This window comes from Stegodyphus dumicola, chromosome 10, assembly GCF_044657685.1.
Source record: "Stegodyphus dumicola isolate Sdum_Otavi_A_Nest chromosome 10, ASM4465768v1".
NCBI lineage: Eukaryota > Metazoa > Arthropoda > Arachnida > Araneae > Eresidae > Stegodyphus > Stegodyphus dumicola.
This window is the reverse complement of record NC_140777.1, coordinates 70056685-70078522: the sequence shown is the minus strand read 5'-3', so window position 1 is coordinate 70078522 and position 21838 is coordinate 70056685. Positions and strand designations below refer to the sequence as shown.

At 34.7% G+C, this 21838-nt stretch overlaps 1 protein-coding gene across 1 annotated transcript in view; it reads left to right on the top strand.

Moving 5' to 3' along the window:
- The window catches only part of LOC118192344 (uncharacterized), a 197357-nt gene that overhangs the window by 32822 nt on the left and 142697 nt on the right, over window positions 1-21838 (top strand). The window contains exons 5-7 of the mRNA XM_035363287.2: window positions 2895-3172; window positions 10006-10380; window positions 16364-16448. Of these exons, the coding sequence (XP_035219178.2) occupies window positions 2895-3172; window positions 10006-10380; window positions 16364-16448 (738 nt within the window). The remainder of the gene's footprint in view (window positions 1-2894; window positions 3173-10005; window positions 10381-16363; window positions 16449-21838) is intronic.

Here is a 21838-nt window from a genome sequence, read left to right as displayed (position 1 = left end):
AACTGTTTTGCTAAAATTTTTAAATGTTAAAATATATGTTACAATTGCACAAATATTAATAAATTTAAGCTTTTGAAATAGCAGTATATTAGTCAATAAAGGTAACTGCATACATGCAACAACATAAGGATAAGTATTTTTTTAAAGTTACTGTTGGCTGAGAACTGTTTAATAATTTGTCGAAAATAAAATCCTTAAATATTAGAGCAGTAAGAAAAAAAAATCACATTTATTCTTTCATTCCTTCTTTTATTATCCGGTCGAGAGTTCTGAATAAATGCGAAACATTCGAACATCTTACGCTAGTGATTAATTTAGATGTAATATATACTGTTCGTGAAAATTGCAGGCTAGTGACTGAAATAAAATTTTTAACTGTTTGTTGCAAAATTGTACACCAGCATCAATTAATGTAAATTACCCGTTTTCCAAGCTGATTAATTCCACATTATAGAATTCAATCAAATTTATGCAAATTAAACAATAGTGGGAAAATTGGAAATAACCTATTGTATTTTACAAACATATTTCTTCAATATACTTTTATGATGACCACTAACAGAACTGCAAGCTTTACATTTTATTTCATGTAAGTTACCAAAATGGTGACTATATTTTGTGAAATAGCGATCCATTCTTCTGAAAATGCATTTATCAGAACCTGCAGTGCCTGGGGATGCATTTATGGCCCTGAAATTCAGCGCTAAGGTGTTTCAAGTATGCTCAAGAGAATTTAAGTCTCGTTTGTAAGCTACCTAATTCTATTTCTGATACCACAGTGATATTTTCTATTTCTGATACCACAGAAATTTGATGCAGAGGAGAATTTTCATCCATTTCCAAAGACTTCGGCCATCAATACCCTTAAACAATGTTACTTGGGTTCTTAGATCTCGTTCGTATATCTTTGACCGTTTACAGAACTTTCATGAAAAAGGTTATGCACCTCTTCTCGATGAACCCTTGCCAAATCACGAAACGGCCTTCGTTGAAGCAGAACCTTTCATAACCATGGGAAGGTAAGCTACGTCCTCATCGCTCCCTCTAATCAAAATTTGTCTAAAAGCATAGTTCATGTTCTATCTAGATTTTTCAGCTAAAAGTACCCGATTGAACTCAACTGAACATAATTCTGGCGCAGCCCGCAAAAAGGCCATAAGGCAATGTAAAGTCTGCCAGGAGCGTAGGGCTGAGCCCCTCACATCACATCACTCATATCTATTGAACATAACGATGCTACTAACTTAAATAGCCCCTTTAGAAGGTGAAAGGAAACACAAACCACTGGTTCTTTTCGCATAATGTCTAACCTTGTGAAGTCCTGAGGCAGAACTAAAATCATTAATTTAAGCTCCTGTGCCAGCCTAAAGGGCTTAAACGAACTTCTTTAGCAGCTTCATGGCTTCGTCTAACCGAAAATGGTAGAAAACAAACTTGACCGCCCTTTAGCAGGATTCAATCATGAATTAGAGGGCGGTTCCAGGCTCTTGATATGACATTTTGGTACTTTTCCGTTTCGCCGGTGCAAATCTCGCCAAGCAGACGTTATTGGCGATAACATACACTATACACATAAATTTTTTTACAAATGTTAATTACAAGAATTTTTTATTTTGAATGCATAAACATTTTAATATCGTTTAAAATTTTGTAAAAACCAGTAAATAAAGACAATAAATTTGTAAAAAAACATTAATTTAAGAATTTACTATGCTCTCATGGTTCAACATCCTGATTCACCGGTTTATATCACGTGATTTCAAGTGATCGCATCTCGCGTAAACTACACTACAAAAATCTAATTCTCTCAGTAATTATCTACATTAATTTCAAGTTAAATCTTAATTTGGAATACAATTTTAAATGCAAGAATTATTTCAATTCATATGACTAGCTTACTCAGAAATTATGTAAAACCGCAGTGCTTTACTTCGGTAGTTCATTCTGATTAGAATTGATTAATTTAATCCTTTACTTTGCCTTTTCTAGTATATTTTCGCCTTCGGGTGAGCGGTGTGATTGCATCCTAATTGACTTAATTACCGCGAATGGCCTTAGGGTATAAAATTGAGCAATCTGGTAAAAATTCTATGTAATTGTATGCCAGTAGTTAAAGAAACAAGCAATCTGATAAGAAATGGCTGCGACTTGTTTTGAAAATGAGGCGTAAAATGTTACCAGCGAGGATATTCCGTTTGGCTTCAGTTTTACCATTATTGGCGACTTTATCGCCTGCGCCGGCAAAACGGAAAAGTACCGACATTTTTTAGTATATTCAGATCTCAGGAGACTTCTGTTTGTAGTTTCCTATCTTCGAGCCTATTAATTAACCGCCACTTCTACACTCCACTTAAATTGTAGCTTTGAGTCCTAATTCGTAAAACACATATCTCTTTCAGAAAATACATTACGCTCCGAATTCTAACATGTGTACATTGTATAGCATCCTGCCAGTCACCTAACTGCATATTTCATCCGCTGACCTATGCGTTGTAGTTCAGATTTTCGTTTAGCTGCAGATAATTAATTTAAGTGAATCCCCCAATGGATACGGGTTGAAAGGTTTAATCATTGAGCATATGTTTTACAAATTATCATTTAATTTTGAGAAGCAATGTAAAAAGAAACCAAATACAGAGATAAATTAATCAGGCACTGTCATAATGTAACTGCGTGCTATTATTTACGAAACAAATATATATAAGCTATTTATAGAAATTTAGTTGTTTGCTAATAAGAAATGTATTACTATATTACAGCCATTTTTATGCAAACATATTTCATCTCTGAAGTAAATCCAGACGATCTGGCTGCCTTTTACACAAATGTATTTAATTTTTGTTATGAAATTACTGAATAAATCTCATTTATATTCTAATTTGTATTTTCCTTAGGTGGGTGGGAAGAAATTGGGAAGATCAATACTATTGGGGTGGAGCTGAAACTGACAGCGGGAGCTGTGGTTGTCATCCGTATTGTTATCCAACAAGTAGAAATAGTACATGCAACTGCGATTCTAATGAGAAATTAAAATGGCTGGATGATTCAGGACTTCTTCTGGATTCTAGACGACTTCCTGTGCTGCAGTTAAGATTCGGAGATACGGGAGAATCGAATGAAGCTGGAGAACACACACTTGGAACTCTCAAATGTAGAGCTACTGGTCACAAAGGTGAGTACTATACAGGATTACGTACAATACTGAAAGAGTGATACTGAAAGCTTTCAGATTTTATATTAAGTCCAAAGATGCGTTTTTTTAACGTTTTGAGTGTTACCTTTATTTATTAAATAACATGTTCTTCGCACTTTATCCGTAAAATTCAATTCAAAACATCCTGGTGGGAATTTCCTCCACGTAAATTCCAGTGGAAGGCATCTGAAACATTTTGCTGACAATAACAGTCTCAGAATTCTTCATTTGCCTTACAGCATATCATCATACATGCACGAGTGATGTTCGTCATGTTGCCATCATGAAACGCATTTATCAAACCCCTTTTCGTTAAGGTATTGAAGATCTCTCTTCTGGTCACTATCCCGTAAATATGTAAATATGTATTTCTACGGATACTATTCGACTCTTGAAAAATAAAAAAATAGGATATAAATTGGAAAAATATTCAAAATATCGTGAAAATTACCAATAGAGCTACACATCTCGATAACTTCGGAGATATAAAAGAACTTCAATTACCATTTCAGCAATAAAATTAACAACGCTCCCAACACATCTACAAATCTTCTGGAACTTATTACAGATACATTTGGAATGAGAAATCAACTAAGAAAACAGTGGAAAGTTACAAAGCCAATTAACCCTCTTGCTTGATAAATATCTGACAACTTTCAAGTTTGCTGAACAAGATGCTGGGAATAATGAGTTCGTACCGAAACCATCTTGAAATTTGCCAATTCCATGAAAACAGAGATAAATCATTAAATTGGCCCAATTAATCACATGGGACAGATTACACGCTCGGAAGAAATGACTGCAAATATTGTACTAATTAATTCAAAGCTGGCGAGCACTTTCACTTCAAACCCTAGTATCATCCATGAACATGAAAAAGAAATCGAAAACTCTGTAAATAACATCCTCAGTAGTAAATTCTCCAACTACATCACTTATGGCTCTCCCAGAGAAGTAAATGATATTTTCAGGAAACGTAATGCAGTGGAACCTCGAGATACCAGTTTAATTAGTTCCAGCATTGTGCTCGTATAGCGAATTTCTCGTATCTAGAATCAAATTTCCCCATTGAAAATAATGGAAATCCAGTTAATCCGTTTCGCACCCCCAAAAATATCAACATGAAATAAATTTTTCTAACAAATAACACTGGAAAATAATATAACCCGTAGCTTACCTTTATGATAGCTTCTGAAACCGAATCGTCTTTTAACTATATCTCGTTAATCCATACCAAAAACAGCTTCTCAACATCTTCTAGGAGATTTGGACGGTGCTGGGAAGTAACGGTAACTCCTTTGGCCACATCAAGTTTCTTAATTTCTTCCTTCTTCTTCAGAATAGTGCAGATCGTCGATGTCGAACTTAAGTCTTCGGCCATTCTGTCACTCTTACACCAAGCTTATGTTTGTGTCGGATTTCCTTCTTAATTTCAACGGCCATGATCTCCTTCCTTTTGTTTACAGCACTATCTGAGGCAAAACACTTCTTGGGAAGCATCGCGAAACAAGTATTTTCACGTTAAATGTAAAAACCAATTAACTCACAAATGCACAAACACGTAGATCAAAGAGTACTGAGTGATCTGACGAAGGGAGTAGCGCCACGCATACCAGCAGCCTGGCTCATTGCTCGTTACTCGAGTCAATGCTCGTATTTAGAGACGAATGTTTCGCTCATACTTTCCTCGTGTCTCGAATTTCTCGTATATAGATGTTCCGCTGCAGTAAAAAGGCGAAGGGCTTCTACAACATAAGCTAGTCTGTCATTAAAATCTGCCTGAAAAAATGTCTCGTCCTTCTCACTAATATGATTAATGCTTGCATACGACTGTGATATTTTCCACAACAGTGAAAACACTGCGTAATCATCACGTTACCTAAGTCTGGGGAAAATCCCGAATTAACTTCCAGTTACAGGCCCATCAGTTTACTCCCGTGCGTAGGGAATATTTTTGAAAGAATTCTGAACTCTAGCCTCACTGAACATCTGGAAAAATGTGATCTTCTCAATCCCTCCCAAGTGGTTTTCGCAAAGGTCATAGCAATACGCACCAAATTCTTAACATTTTCTAGATTATTGCTAACGCATTCATAAAAAACATCAGCAGTTGCAGTCTGCTTTCCCGACTTCGAGAATGCATTCCATAGAATATGGCACAATCACCTGATTCCCCAATCAGCAGAAATTCATCTTCCGATCAGCTTTATTAAGCTCATAAATTACTACTTAAAAAGAAGAATGTACCAATTAACATGTGAAGAAACCCTTTCTTCTAAACATGTCATCAATGTGGGTGTCCCGTGTGGGTCTATTCCAGATCCCACATTGTTTAGTATTTTTATTAACGATTTTCTGATTCCGCTTTCACCTCAAGTCTTAAAATGCGCAGACGACACCGCAATACTAGCGAGATCAATGAACCCTCGAACTGCTATCCATAATCTTCAGCTATATAAGAACATAGTTGCACCCTAGTATAAACTACTGAAACGCATTTAAAAAACAGAAAAATATGTTCCGTTCTCTATCGAAGGTACAGGAAGAATATCATAATTATAACGTACATTGACATTGATAACGATTTTCATTCTACTCAAGAATCAATCAATTTATTCTACATAACATTTATTCAGTATTTTTCTCCTGTCATGTAAATGAGATTTTCATGCGGACTTAACAGCGCAGTGGGAAAGCACTTTTCTTGGAAATTTAAGATCAGGAGTTTTACTTGATCCCTAGAACTTTGAATTTCAACTATTATTCTGTAAATATTTTTGCAATTCATCTATGTTTTATTGTAAAATTTACATTAAACTACATCCTCACGTGAGTACCACCAAAAGTCACTTTCTAGTAATCTCAAAATCTCCTGTGCATTACATTCCTTGACTTTGTTACTCTTAGACATTCTCTTTTCGTCCATTCGGATGACTCTGCGGTTGCACATTTATTTATAATATGAAAAACCCTAGGATACAGTTTTGATGGACTGGTAAATACAATCTAATCTAAAATCCAGTAGAAAAAAGACATTTAAGTTCCAAGTAACTTGTATTTATTATTTTTCTAGTAGCTTCAGTTATCGTCTGCTATCTTCTTTGTAGTTTGAATTCTTTTAAACTAAATTAAATTTTAGTTTTTCTTGCTTCTGATAGCATTCTGTCCCTCTTAATTCCTAACATTCGTTTCGTCCAGCTGCTTTAAAAATTAAGTTTGCTCGCACAAAAATTTTATAAAAGCCACGAAACAATAATTCACTTTAGCCGTTTTGGATACTGCTGACGAATTTGTATCAATAATAGAACTGCAGCGGAAACTGGATTCTGTAATACTCTGTTTCAAAATTTGAAGGAGCTGCATATTGGATATTATGAAAAAAATAAAGATGAGGAGAAACTAATGATTGTTTAGATGAATTCGCAGTACGTCATGAGACAAATGACGTGTGTCCTTTAGGTATACCTTACTTATTATACAAACAGATCTTTGAAAAATGAATTACAAGTTGATGATCCTTGTGCCGCAAATATGAAGTGTCTTTATATTTCTCTTCCCCAAATTCCTTGACAGGAATTCTCTGATTTGTACAAAGAGTGGAGTAATTTCAAAACTGCATATAATCTAATCTAATATCTAAAACAAATCTCATTTAACAGATTCTCACAAATGTTTTATTTACACACTACGCTCTGAGGCCACCCAATTCAAACTCATGTGATACGCATGAGTCATTATTTAAAGCATTAAAAGACCATTACGAGAACAAAAGAATAATTGTAGATGCACATGTTCAGAATGCTATAAACTATCCCAAAACTTAATCAAGAGTTGGCTAAAGAATTTCAAGAAATGCTAGATCATGAAAAAAGAATATGTGGGCACTGAAATCATTCGATTTTGATAAACTTTCTGTTATATTGTTAATAAATGTTATCATTCAGAGACTTCATCAAGAGTTTAGAAAACAATTTGAAATGACTTTCACGTTAAATAATCTCCCAAACTTCGATGAATATTTGTAGTTTTATTGACACCCAAGTCAGATATTAGAAAGCTTGTTGCGAAATATGGCGTTTACGTGCCTAAATTAATTTGCAACCTGAGCAAATTTATCTCATGTGTCAAAGCGCTTTGTAGTTTGTTCGAATAACCTTTCAAAACCATCTTATGTTGGTTGCAAAAAAGTGCACTCCATATACTAATAATTCATTCAACACTTGCATTCAGGGATATGAATTTAAGAGGAGGAGATTTGATGTCGTCAAGAAACATAGACTCTGTTTAAATTGCTTATTTCCATCTAATAAGGTCCCAGAGGTCACTTGTTCGATCTGTAAACTTAAACATTATTATTGCACAGAGAATTGAGTTAAGATTCCACACCCAGTTTGACTGAATCGGAAATTGAAAAGATGTTGGCATACGACAAGGTACATATATTGTTTCCAGCTGAATCGCTAATAACGGCTATTAAAAAGAAATAGTTTTGTAGTTGTGTAGTGCTATCATTCATACTGAATATTTACTTCAACATAAACATGCTATGGTTGCTACACTTCATTCAGCCTCTCGCTGTAATTTTGTAAGTACTGAATTTATTGGGATTAAAAAAGCAAAACATTTTTGTTCCTATTTCATAAATTATGTTTCCAGCCTAAGCATTAAATCAAAAATAAATCGTGAATTATCAGATTTAAAGGGCAATTATAATAATCTTAATTCGTAACAATCAAACAAAATATTTAAACATCATATAATTTGAAGCAAGAAAAATGTACAAAATTAGACTGACAAAAATGTACATGGATGTCTGTTGTAGTTATAGTATTCAAATATTAATGACAGGTTGTATATGCACAATTTCAGATTCATATATGCAAATTTTGCAGTAAGAATAATTACAAATCTATAGTGTTAAAACCTGTGCGCGTCTGTTTCTTTGTGTGTTTGTTTGTAGCATTATCTCCTTCCGAACGGCGGGAAGTTGAATTTCGAGAGGGCACCCCCTGATTCCTAAAATTTGTGGTAAATCACCATTCTCATGATCGTACTACTTTAATCAGCGGAGATATTAATTAAAAACTCCAAAAACGCTAATTTTCGCACTCATTTTTCGAGTGGCAACAATCTTGCGCGCTGGAGATAAAAATCTGCTTCATTTCGAAACGTGTTGCCACTGCTTGCTTTCAAATCGTAAACTTTGTTTATAAAATATTTGTAAGTTTTACAAAATATGAAATAAAAATGGCATTGCCAAACATTAAATACATTATTATTATATAAGGTTATATTCTGACGTTGAAGAAAGCATGCGATTGCATATGACGTCACTGTATGTCGAAAATGTTTCAGTAATGTCAGCATTTGAAATAAATAGCTGCCCTTCGTAACTTTTTTGATTCATTTTAAGACAACAGACAAGGTATATTATTGCCAAGTTAATTTTTTTATTGAAATTGAGATAAAAGTTGTTATATTATATTAAATCTAAACCAAGACGTCCTATGTATACGTATTAACCTGAAGTATGAAAAGTTTTTGTTTTCTGGTTTGGTAACAAAAAAAAAAAAAAAAAAAATTACGAATTTATTGTTGCTTGGAAAGAAAGAACTGATTTCATTTATATTGAACTTATCCCTTCCCCTAAGCAAATAGTCCTTCCCTATTTTAATGGAGAGATAGTGCTTGCGTGCTTTGTCATAAATAAATAAACGAAACAATTCTTTCAGCAATTTTGGCGAAAAATATAATTCCAGCAGAATTTTTACACTCAATTTCTTCGCTTACTAACCATTCCTATGAGCGCAGAGTTTAAAATTAAGTTTAAGGCAAAATTATATCACGACTTGTGTATAAATTATTGGAACTCGGAATACAGCAAAAAGAAAAAAAGTCTGGCATATTTTCAAAATTTGGCAATTTCTTCTAAGGCGATTAGGTTAATACAATAGTTATTAAAGTTTTTAAAGTATTCTAAACTTATTTTTATCAGAATCAATATAATGGTGAACATAGATTAAGATTTTTCGTTAAAAATAGCTAACTAATCCCTTTCACTAAAACTCCCTAACCCATCCCTCTCATTAAAATGGCTAAAGTGAGATAATCTCCCTTAAGTAGGCAAAGATAGTACAAGCTGAAATAAGTTATTAAGTTCAAAACTTCATAATTCCATTTTTAAAGCAATATTATATTACACAAAATCGGTTATTTGTAGAGGTGTAAATTCATAAGCTCTTTTACAAAAACAATACCCTTTTCAATTCACACTAAGCATGTATCAAAGAAGAAGAATAGTTTACAAGAAATCTTTTTTGAGGGGAGAACATATTTTGAAAATTTGATCAATTTCATATTAAAAATTAATTTTTAGTATATCGATTTCAAATTTTGCATTAATCTGGATCTGGTTACTAATTTTTCATTCATTTAATTTTTCATTCATTGGTTAATTATTTATACGGAATTTTGTGAAAGTTGACGGAACTTTCAATCTTTGAGCATTAAATCCTACATGAGTAATTAAAAAAAAAAAGTCATTCATTTAAATCTATTGTAGTATTAAAATCAATATTGTAATAATTACTTTATAATATATAATACAATATAATATTTAAATATATAATACAATATAATATTACAATACATTATAATGCAATATAATCACATGCATTACAATATAATAATATTGTTCTGTGCTACAGTGCAGTTCGTATCCGTTATTATGAAACAACAGAATAAAATTTGGTTTCTTATTATTTCGTCTTTCTTATAATAAAATTCTACAATGACTAATTTTGATCCCATAGATATATTCGAAGATGGTTTCAACGCTCCTTGTAAATTTGTCACACCTGGTTACAAAGATAAGTACCCAGCTTCTTTCCTTCGACATACGTGGACAATAACGATATCTGAAGGAGATTACATGGAATTAGTCTTTCCTGAATATGATGTAGTACATTACGGAGCATATAATAATGTTCCCGGTTGCAGAAACGTCGTAACTGTTCAGGCGCAGAAGACGAATACAAATGAAATTGTGACCCTCACAAGACAAAAGACTCCTCCCTACTATGCGTCAGATGGATCCGAGACAACGGTAAATATATCTTTAACTACATGCAATCAGGATCCAAAGTTAAAACTAGGAAAGGGATTCAAGGCCCACATTAGGAAAGCTGGTAAGTAGGAATTCTTGAATATAAATGTAAATGATGTTGATGGTGAATGATGAGCAAAGCAATAAATACGTTAGGGGTCGAACATTTTTGCTCATGCCATTTATAAAGTTAAAATACGTAGAAAAGTCTGAAAAATAAGGTGACTACTAAAATTTGATTTCAATATCTACGTTTTTTAAACATATATTTTTATACAATAATTACTTTATGTAACTTTACGAAAAGTTATGAAACATTTAAAAATAGTAGAGGCTTTCACCCGCTACGTCTGTTTCACACACTGTTTTATTTAACTCGACTCTTGTGTCTGCATTCTTTTGCTTATTTGTTTGAATTCCATCTTTAAAATTAATTTTTGCGGCCCAATGCAGATCCAAGTTTTTTCAAATTGCTCATAAGTGAGTGTTTATTTGAGAAGACAATACAATGTTTCTCAAGAAGTTTGTTCAAAATTTTACATAAATGGTTTTAGAGTTGAATTGTTTTCACTTGTTTGATGTCAAATTAATCAAAGTAAAATTTCCGTTTTTACATCAGAGAATAGACTAAAAATAATATTCTAAATAAATTCTTATTAGAAATTTATGAAGTAATTTACACTATTTAGTCGTTTTTCCATATTATTTCTTTTACTGTTATTATGTTTCTAAGAATGACATAATTGTATGATTAAATCAAAAAGTATATTGCTAGCAGCCCTATGATTTTTAGTAACTGTGGGAAAATTCGCCGTACTTAACAGTCTCGCGGTTGTATTTTTAAATACATGACCAACATTATTATAACAGCAAAGTTAGTTTTAATTTTAGTGCATTTAAATAAAACAAGGTGATTTTTTTTAAAACATGTTTCATATTAATGAATACAAAAGTAAAGACATTACGTTTCAAAAGACTGCATTTGCATTAGAATGTGATGGTTACAAAACACATCTATTACTTTTTAAATTTTCAGAGCCAAAAATTTGCTAATTTCTAGCTTTACAGATTTTTCTAAAGCTGTACTATTTTCGCTACGTTCAGAGCTGCAGAACCCTACCCCAAAACCTTAAAATGCAAAAACTTCGAAAAGCCTAGTCCTACTCCCGAGAAAATTCCTTAAATGTATACGGGGACTGTAAGCTCTGGTAGGAAAGGTTTTGTTACATTGTGAATACAGTAGGAAAATTTCAAGCAATTCTTCATATTTCAAGAGAGCCATTGGATATGTTACTTGTTCTCTTCTATCAGAGCAATAAATATTATTGCTGAAGGTACTAAAAATACCTTATTATTTATATGGATAACACTTGTAAGAATCAAATGCTTTTGTATCGCTTACCTCTTGATAAAACCTTCAAACATAAATTAACCATCTTAATAAGATGAAGATAGTGGAGTTAACAAAGCTGCGTTTACTTGGAAGAAGAAGAACCATTGGAAGACGAAACATAATGATTTTTAATAGCTACAACAGTGCCCTAGGGAGTAGAGACTCCAAGACCTGGCTTATTAAGATGCCTTACACGGTTACAATTCTCCAACCCTTGGAGGCGACGCAAGGAGGCATATCCCCACAGTCAAACCAGAGGGACTACTGAAACATGAGCTCTTCCCAAGCGCCTTTAAAACTGGTCATGTAGTCTTCTTCACTAAAAAGAACAAAGATCCCCAAGGCCCAAGCTCTCTCCGACCGATCTGCCTGTTGCCGGCTCTAGGGAAAGTCTACGAAAAACTAATAGTACAAAGACTCATCTTTCATCTGCAAGACAACCGCATCCTAAGCAGCAGGCAGTTCGGCTTCCGCTCTGGCCTCTCCGCACTGCATGCTCTGGAGGAAGTTCGACGGATAATCCCCCACAACAAAGAACAACAGCTTCACACGGCTTTTGTCTCAATTGACCTTCAGAGTGCCTTTGACGCCCTCTGGTGGCCGGCCATTAAACAAGCTCTCCGCTCATCTCGATGCCCCCGTAACATCTATGGCATATTTGACAGTTACCTCCAGAATCGTTTCCTCCTGGTCCCACACAACAACGGGACAACCATCAAACAGCAGGAGAGAGGATGCCCGCAAGGATCTTGCGCCGGCCCAGTGCTCTGGAATCTAACTTTTAACAGCATCATCTCCACCAACTGGCCACAGCATACACAACTAGTTGCCTATACAAGACGACGTTGCGTTCCTAATCCAGGGTCGCACCAGAAACGAATTGGAACACTGAAGCACTCAAATATTACAAAAATTCAGCTTCCTCTGTCAAGAACTCAAATTAACCATCTCCACTGCCAAATCAACCGCTCTTATCATTCCCAAGCCAGGCACCAACCCAAGCAGAAATCCATGTATTAAACTTCAACAGAAAAATCTAAAAATCGTCAAACAGCTTAAGTATTTAGGCTTAATATGGGACAAAGGCCTTACATGGATCCCACATCTACAGCAACTCAAAATTAAGACACAAGCCATTGCATACAAGGCCTGTCAATTTCAAGGTATAAATTGGGGACGAAACCCATATATTAACAAGATTTTGTACACGACAGTGATTGAACCCATAGTCCTGTACGCTGCCGCAATATGGGCGACGCCGATGCAAAGCCGGAAATGTAAACAACTACAGACCATCCAAAGACCTTTCGCACGAATGATGTGCAAAGGTTTTCGCAACAGAGCCACCTCTGCGGCCATCATCCTTGCAGGCATACCGCCACTATATCTTAGAGCCGAGCAAGAAGCTACAATAACCAGAGTCCTGCAACTACGCAAAGACTCCACCTTCCACGATACAACCCACAGTCCGACCTTATATGAAAACCCTCGCCCCACCCTACGCCCACACCCAGGCATTCAAGGAAGAAACTTCCGCATCACCATAGATCACCTTCCGCTCCACAAATATATATTCGCCAGACAACACTAGCAATTCTAGTATTCCCAACGCTAACGTACGTCTACTACACCGATGGATCCAAGATTGAAGACGGAGTTGGTAGCGCCTACATTTGCTACCACCAAAATAATGAACGTACCAGTTGGAAGGCAGCACTGCGGCACTTCAATATTGTGTTCCAGGCAGAAGCCTTGGCCATCCTCAACGCCACCAACGACACACTAAATAACGGCTACCACCAAGCATGCATCTGTACAGACAGCCAATCTTCACTCCTGGCAATTCAAAACTTAAGCCACACCTCCCCAATTATCTCCGAAATCCAAAAGCTACTCTCTGTAAACCACCAGCAACGCATTCACCTCACCTGGGTCAAGGCGCATGCTGGTCTAGTTGGAAACGAGGTAGCAGACACCCTAGCCAAAGAAGCCGCCATCAGTTCTGAAGTTCAGCAAATCCGTATCCGTGCACCACCATCGCATCTAAAGAGGCTTCTCAAAGAAGACCTACTCAAAATATGGCAAGAGGAATGGAACGCGTGTGACACCGGACGGTGGACCTATAATCTCCTACCCAAAGTCTCTCTATCACGCCTCATAGCTATACCCCAACTCACCCGGTTCATAACGAGACATGGCCCCTATCCAGCAAATTATTATAGGCACAACATCTCCACTACAGATGCTTGTGTGTGCGGCCAACTTGGATCACCAGAACACTATATCTACTCTTGCCCACTCACAGCAGACAACCACATATAGCATCCCACTCCTCCTACAGACGCCTTTCAACGGTTCATTATTAAAAACAAACCTGCAATCAATAAAATCTGTAAGGTCATTGACCAGCACGCCGCTATGGGCCAAGATATATGCGACGCTGCATAATCCCACAACGTCCGCCACTAACAGAAGTCAACATGAACATCACCCTGTGCTGCTAACATGTCACCGCTCTCGGCATTCTCATACACTCAGCAACCTATGCGCTCCACAAATATATATTCGCCGGACCTCTACGTGTCCCCCACATGTTATTCCCATTTTATGGCCCCTCGTCTGTAAACACACCCCACAATGTACAGTATATGTGATCAATGAGGACAAATATGTATCTGACGTGTGGTATATGTGTATTATTATTTTTTAAGTGTGTTTTATTTGTCATAAGTTTATAATAAAAATTCAATAACATGGTTTGATGTAGAAGTTTTCACACTCGTAACTAAAAAAAAAGGATTTTGCTTTAACTTAGAAGATATAGATCTGCTCATTTTCTGACTTAAAACCAATTCTTGTTTCTAGTTTTAGGTTATTTGAAACATAAGAAATAAGTTTTTACTATACACTATTCTTACTTAAAATACCTCTACAGGAGGAAAGACACTGGCGAATGATGAGACAATTGTCTTGCAACTAGCATAAACATACCTGAGCAATTTAAAAAATATAATCATCTCATTATCATACTAATTCCTGACGCATAATGATTAACTAGGTGACAATGCCTCAATATATATTTCCTATGTTAACAAAGGGTACTGAACCCGTAACGGATTGAGCTGACTGGATTAGCACTCTCGGACGATATAGTGGTTAGGGGAGTCTACTGCAATACCGAAAGGCCCGGGCTCGAATCCCGGAGAAGGCACAGCTGTAATTGTCCTTTCAAAGGAGGTAACGCTGGCCCATCTTTTAGGTGCTTCCACAATAAAGTAGCCACCACTTCCAACCTTAGTAGTGGCCAAGTCTAAGTCGACTAAGCGCCCACCAAATGGGAAAAAAATCTTAACAGAAGGCCTTGAAATTATCACAAGTATTTCATTTTCTAACATGATCAGCTTCCCTTAGTTCATGAGTTAAGTAAACACAGAATAAGTAAGTGCTTTACTATTCCAGAACTTTAAACCCTGTTCCAGACATGTGAACAGACGTAATGCATTTTACGCCTTAAGCATATGACAATAATGACGACTAGATCATTGTAAGAATGACAAAATTGCTCATGCATAAATGTATAGCTGAGTGAAATTCGATCAATGAATTTGAGTCTATGATTGCTTCCCTGTGATTTCTCGATTCTTATAACAGGTTGGCATAAATCTTAACAGTTAGAGCAATTAGGCAAAATTGTTATGCCAGTTTCTGTGACGCAACAAGGTCTTTGTAGCAACGAAACTCGAATTAAGGCCACATTTTCTCATTAAAAGTATTTCCTTGATAACTAGTGCCTAGTTCAAACAAATGAATGCCCTTGTTTGTTTTTTGGGAGGTTTAAAACTTAAAATCTTTCTTTTCATTCTTTATTCATGCTTGAGTAATATGGCCATCAATGAATACGTCCTGCTAACAATATTGTTTAAAATGCCAATAATTTATGCCAGTTTGTGTGACGTAGGAATGTCTAGTTGCCTAGCAATGAAACTCGTCTTAAGTTAACATTTTCACCTTAACAGCATTTTCTAGATAACTAGTGTTTATTACGCCTTGTATTCTCAATATTACCATTTCGAAATAAATTAATGCCGTTTGTTTAACTTTTTGGCAGGTTTAAAATTGGTAATTTTCCTTTATTCTTTATTCATTCTTGAGCGATATGCTCAACAACAAATGGGTGCTGGATCTGGAAAAATTCCATATCGTCCACAATCCCCAGTAACGATATACTGAAGCCTACTCAACTAAGTTTGTTGGATATGGGCTGCATAAATGAATCGTAATTCATCAGTTACAAATGCTTAGGAATTTAAGTATAAGGGGGGGGTCTGTGCTGTACGCAATAAATTAGATAGCTGGAAGTCCTGCTATTACTTAACACTTTATGTGAAGAAATCCAGCACAAATCATATATATAAATTTTAAAACTGCAATAAAAATTTCTTAATATTGAAAAAACATCCATTTCTATCTTTTGCTCTCCGTGTAGGAAATGACTACTTAAATGTAACTTTGAAAAAAATCGATAATAGTAAGGAGTGCTTGGTAAAATTCAGTATTGCATTTCAAATTATCATAATTGCCTTCTGAACTGTCAACATACGAGTATAATATGTAATTATCTTCCATACAGAATGCTATTCTATATGAAATTATTTTAATTTTGTACACATAGAATGTGCTGGATGTAATATTGGATTAGAACAAGACAAAGGTTCAACGATCTGTAATGCAGGATGTGGAATCATTGCTTCAAAAGAGTGAGTAAATTTTAAATAAATTAAAAAAATTATCAAGAACATTTTGAGATTTATTATTATTACTACTTTTTCTACTACTGTTACTATTATTATCATTATTACTAGCCCAAAAACAGTTAGCCCAGAAGGACTATTAATTTCGTTTTGGCATTTTGCGTTTATTCACTACAAGCGTTGTTTCACTTTTCAAATTGTTGCCACCAAACATGATCCCCCTGTATACTATTTAAAGAAATTAAATAATGAAAAATTGTTTCTCGTATTGTGATAAAATAACGGTACCTAGAGCGATCCAATTTTAAATAACGTATGTCTAGACCCGAATAAGGGCATTCTGTCGCCGGGACTCGAACCACGAACCTCTCGAATTCGCGTCGAGCGTGCTGACCACTGCACTACGAAGCCATACTAATACCTTAAAACTCCTTAATTAAAATCTAACGATGCATTTTAACGATGTCTGCCGTGAAGGCAATGAGTACGAAATCTGTAAATAAAATCAAATAGTTCGTTTTGAATTAACCCTCTATTCAGTGAAACATCGTTTAGCGAAATTCCAGTAGTCGTAAGAGCAGTAGCATTGAGCACTACCCAGAGTTTAGTGCTAGGCTTATCGAGCCTGGAAACTTCATTATGACGAAGATAATATGAAAAACTAGAGTTATTCATTTCAGCAATTTCTTTGGAACGGCCTAATTTATTACATTCCTTAATGAAATCTTCATACAAGTTTTCATTTCGGAATTGCGCCCCATGTGTTTAGGTAAATAATTCAGTCTTTTACTCGAGTTTTATTTTGATTCATTTAAAACTCTAAGCGCTTCCGCCTTAATTGGCATTCACATTACGGATTCCAATCTTGATTGTGTAATCCAAACAAAAACGACAGCATTCCAAACGCCCTATATATAACGATGCGTGCATTCGTTACCTTTACGAATAACTCAAAATTAACGAAAACTGGGCAGTAATATTAATATTTTATTTTACAATTTTAATCACATGCGAGCCATCTTTCCAAGCAATAATTTACTCAGCCAACAACAGCAAAAAAACTCAGCGAGCGTTACAAGGTTACTGTAATGATAATACGTGCCATGCAAGGCACCAAGAAGAGAAAACATGAGATGGCTAACTCTCCTGATGACACAATAATATATATTTATTAATGCACAGTATTTTGTTCATTTAATATTTTAAGCACATATTTTTATAGGAAAAAGACGACATAAATAAATTGGAACTGATAAACTTATTCTTTATGGATGCGTGTGTGGGATAAAGGAAAGAAAAAGAAGTAGCAATGTTGTTTGATGAAGCACGTAGATGGCATATTGAAGAGGAAGACTTCTGATTGAGTAGACTGCTGATCCATAAATGAACAGGAGACCTAGCAACCGAGTAGGATTAAATATTAATTTTTATTTCAACTGGCATTTGTCGCCATATTCATTTGGTACTCTAGTCGTGCCTATTTTCAGAATATTTAAATTTTTTAATATTATTGTGATAAGAAGAGAGCACAGCAATGAGTATCCAAGCAGCACAAAGGATCAAGCTAAAAGTACACAGTTATCCAATATGAAAGCTTAGCAATAAAAGGTTTTGGTTTAAATTAGAAAGGTTTCAGTTCTCAAGAGTTCAAGTTTCGAATAAGCTACGTCATCAGCTTACGGAAGCCATGTGACGCATATTAATCTAGAAATGCTCAGTTCAGAAAAGGGATTATTATTTTCAGAATAGAGAGATTAAATACTGAAATTAAAAATGTGGAATTAAGAGGTTATTACTAAATTAAATTATAAAACTGATTTACGTAATTTTTATATTTCATATATGTATGTGTGTGCACTAATTTACTATATTTCTATAACAATGTGACAATGAATTCAAGATGTGGCAATATTTATTGAAACATTTACATTTTATGCCAGACAATATAATTTCTCAACACATACAACTAAACGAGAGCAAGACATGTCTAGTTTTTCTTCAGCGAATTTTTACTTATTCCTAGTTAAGTAAGAAAAGCAACAAGAGCAAATTAAAAACACAGAGAAGCGAAGAATGAATAAACATATTTATTTCAAAGGGTTGAACGAAATTGATTCAGTTTTGATTTAACTTCAAGCTGATTGTTTAATTTAAGCTTCAGTTCCCAAATTTGAATATCATGACTGGGGAAGGCTTTTTTAAGATGACAGAGTTTAAAGAGTTAGTATATTAAAAATAAATTACTTACTGTCATTAGGATGTAAAATGGAAATAATAAAATTATAGAGGAGAGATAAAGGATGTGATAATAATGATTAAAATAATAACTATATTTAGTATTTTAGCTTAATTAATTTTTATCATGCAAAAAGATATTGCCTTAGTTGCAATAAATAAAAGATATATTATTTTTTAAATTATGCAATTTTTATTTATTGAAAATTATGTAATAAAAGTTCTTAAAATGATTTAATACAGTATTAACGTATGCTCTCATCATCAATAGAATGCTCAACATTATTGCATTAGCTTATATCAATAGCTGACATTTTCTACGGTTTTGATCAATTGCAACCAGTTTCTGCCATCGATAAGGCTAAAATGTTCTTTTCCGGTAGAAACCAACATCTGATGTGCTTTCTTTAAACTAAAAGAGTTCATGTCTTAGCAGTATTCTGCTCCCCACTAGAGAAAAAATATTCGAGGCAAACTTCGTGTATAAATGATTGACAGAAAAAAATGACCAGTCTCGCCTTGAATATGAGTCTTTTCTTTACTAAATAAGTAGTATGCAAATCCCCACGGAATTAATATATGATGTAGTAATACCACTGCAATTTTTCCAACGGTTTATCATTAGTATTTCTCATAAATTGTTTTAAATATATGATTTCATGTTCCATATCTTCAATTTAATGGTGAGTAATCTTTAAATTTATAAACTAATCGCAGTTTAATTAATGTTCTTTTAAGCGTTAAATTTGAATCTGCACGAAATGTCTGGAATATAAAATTTTTAATATATAATGGCCATAAATAACTAAAATTTTTAAACCTTTATGATTTTTATGTTTTAAGATTTAAATACATTTAGACCACAATCTGAAATTTTCAGAATCTAGAATTTGAAATCTTTAATCTAATGTTACAACTTTTTATTTGTATTCACTATTCTGCATTTTATTTACTCTATTTATTTTTCTATATTTTACTTACATTTATTAATTATTATTTAGCTTATTTTGTACATTATTTTATTTATAACATAAAGGTGTTAGAGCTGCAGGCTGAATTTTTCAGTGTCTGAAATATGGGATCTGTAATCTAAAAATATTGTTATGTTTATACGAGTTCGTTGATTTGGAATGATTGACTATAACACTCGACGAAGAATCAAAACCCAATTTATTCGCCAGTATTTCACAGGAGGTTCCAAAGATACGTTTAGAGTCGTCGAAAACTACGATAAACACGCTGAAACAATCAGCAAACACAGCCTTCCAGCTATCAGGCTATAACGGTGAAGACAGCTTCACAGCATTCTTCCTACAGCAAAACACTAAATACAGCTTCCGACTCGGTCGATCGCTCTCGGAGCTCAACACACTCAAGATAAAACTCAAACAAAGGCAGGCCATCGTCATCGTCATCCTTTGCCAGTTGGCCACAGCTACTGAGAGCTTTTGCCAATCTAAGTTGAAACTTAACTTGAAATGTTCTTTGCTTAAGATAAGAAATTATCAAATGAATAAAACTGGTGGGGAGCAAGAAATTGCGGAGCTTGTGAAAAGATCATGCGTGCCACACTCGATCGAAATCGTTTTCAAAATCGAGGAAGCACGCCCCGACTGCAGTTTTCTTTTGGAAATTACTTGCAACAAATTCCACTAAATTCAAAACTTTGTGGGTAGTACTTTGCCCGCTTCTAAATTCAAATTGCGCGTTGTGAATTAAGTTGAGTCTCTCTAGGTGAGCAGTTAGCCTGTTTTTTTATCACCCTTGCAAGAACTTTTCCCAGAGACGGCTATAAACTTGTCGGTCTAAAACTAGTGAACTAGTTTAGGATCTTTGTCTGGTTTTGGTAAGGTAATAATCATACTGTGCTTCCACTGTTGTGGAAAATAACAGTGCTTGATACATGCGTCAAGATGTTAACTAATTGTACAATACATCTTCTAGGGAATGTTTTAATGGCTTCATTATTTATATCGTCAAAACCTTTGACTTGCGGATTTTCAGATTTTTAATAATTTGCTAGATCGTTTTTGGGGAAGTGGGAGATATAAAATGAATCAGTGTACTATATTTAATAGAGTCTACTGAGCATTGAATTTCGCTTTCATGATCTTCTTGTCTTCTTGAGTCTTCTTGAGGGTGTGGCTTAATTTTTTTTGAGTTCACTAGCCATAACATTTGCTATTTCGCTTTCTGAGTGGTGGATATTTCCCATGTGATGAATTGGGGAGATGTCATTTGTCTTCTGCATTCTTATAGAACGTGCTATCCTCCAAACTCTGCCAGGATGATAATCCAAATTTTCGAGTAAAAAGTCCCTTTTTTCGGAACAGTAATCTGCAATATCAGCTTTTATTTTTCTGTTTAAATAGTTAAGTTCTCTTTTATCATTGGGATTTCTAAAACGCTGCCAAATTTTTTTGACTTGATTTTTCTTTTTTATTTCTTCCTTAGTTCTAGTTGGGAAGGGCGAGATATTTCCTGAATTACTAATATAAGTCGAGCTTTTCATCGCATTTTGTACGTAAATCTATGCACTTGGGTTTCTATATGACCGCAATGGTTAAAAATACTAACGGAAAATCTCTCAGCTTCTCTGCACACGCATTCCAGTCTACTTTTGTAACTTTTGGGTGAAGTGGTGGGTGGATACCGTAGAAATTAAATTTTCAGGGAAATGATCCAAAGCCAAATCCTCATGAACTTCGAGATATGGAGTGATAATGGTGTTTTTAAGTAACAAAATGTCCATAATATCACCTGTACCGTCTGTGTGCAAACGGGTGGGTCGATCCGAGGCCACTATTCTGATATAGCTGTTCAGTAAATATCTGTTGAGAATACCTCAATAACCATTATTACTTCGCGAATTCCAGGTGTGGAACTTAGCGTTCAAATCTCCTGGAATTAATGTAGGATAATTTGTAGAAGTCAACTTGTCTGAATCCTGAGTTGTCATTAAGCTGTGTGGTGGGAGATACACCGAGATGAATAAGATAGCATCATTTGTGGCTGTCTTATTCATCTCGGTGTATCAATTATTCATCTTTCGGTCTTATTCATCAATTATCAATCATTCAGTCTTATTCATCTCGGTGGAAAAAATCATATCAAACTGAATGTTTGATGTGATTTTTCACCATTATTGCTGTGCCACCGCG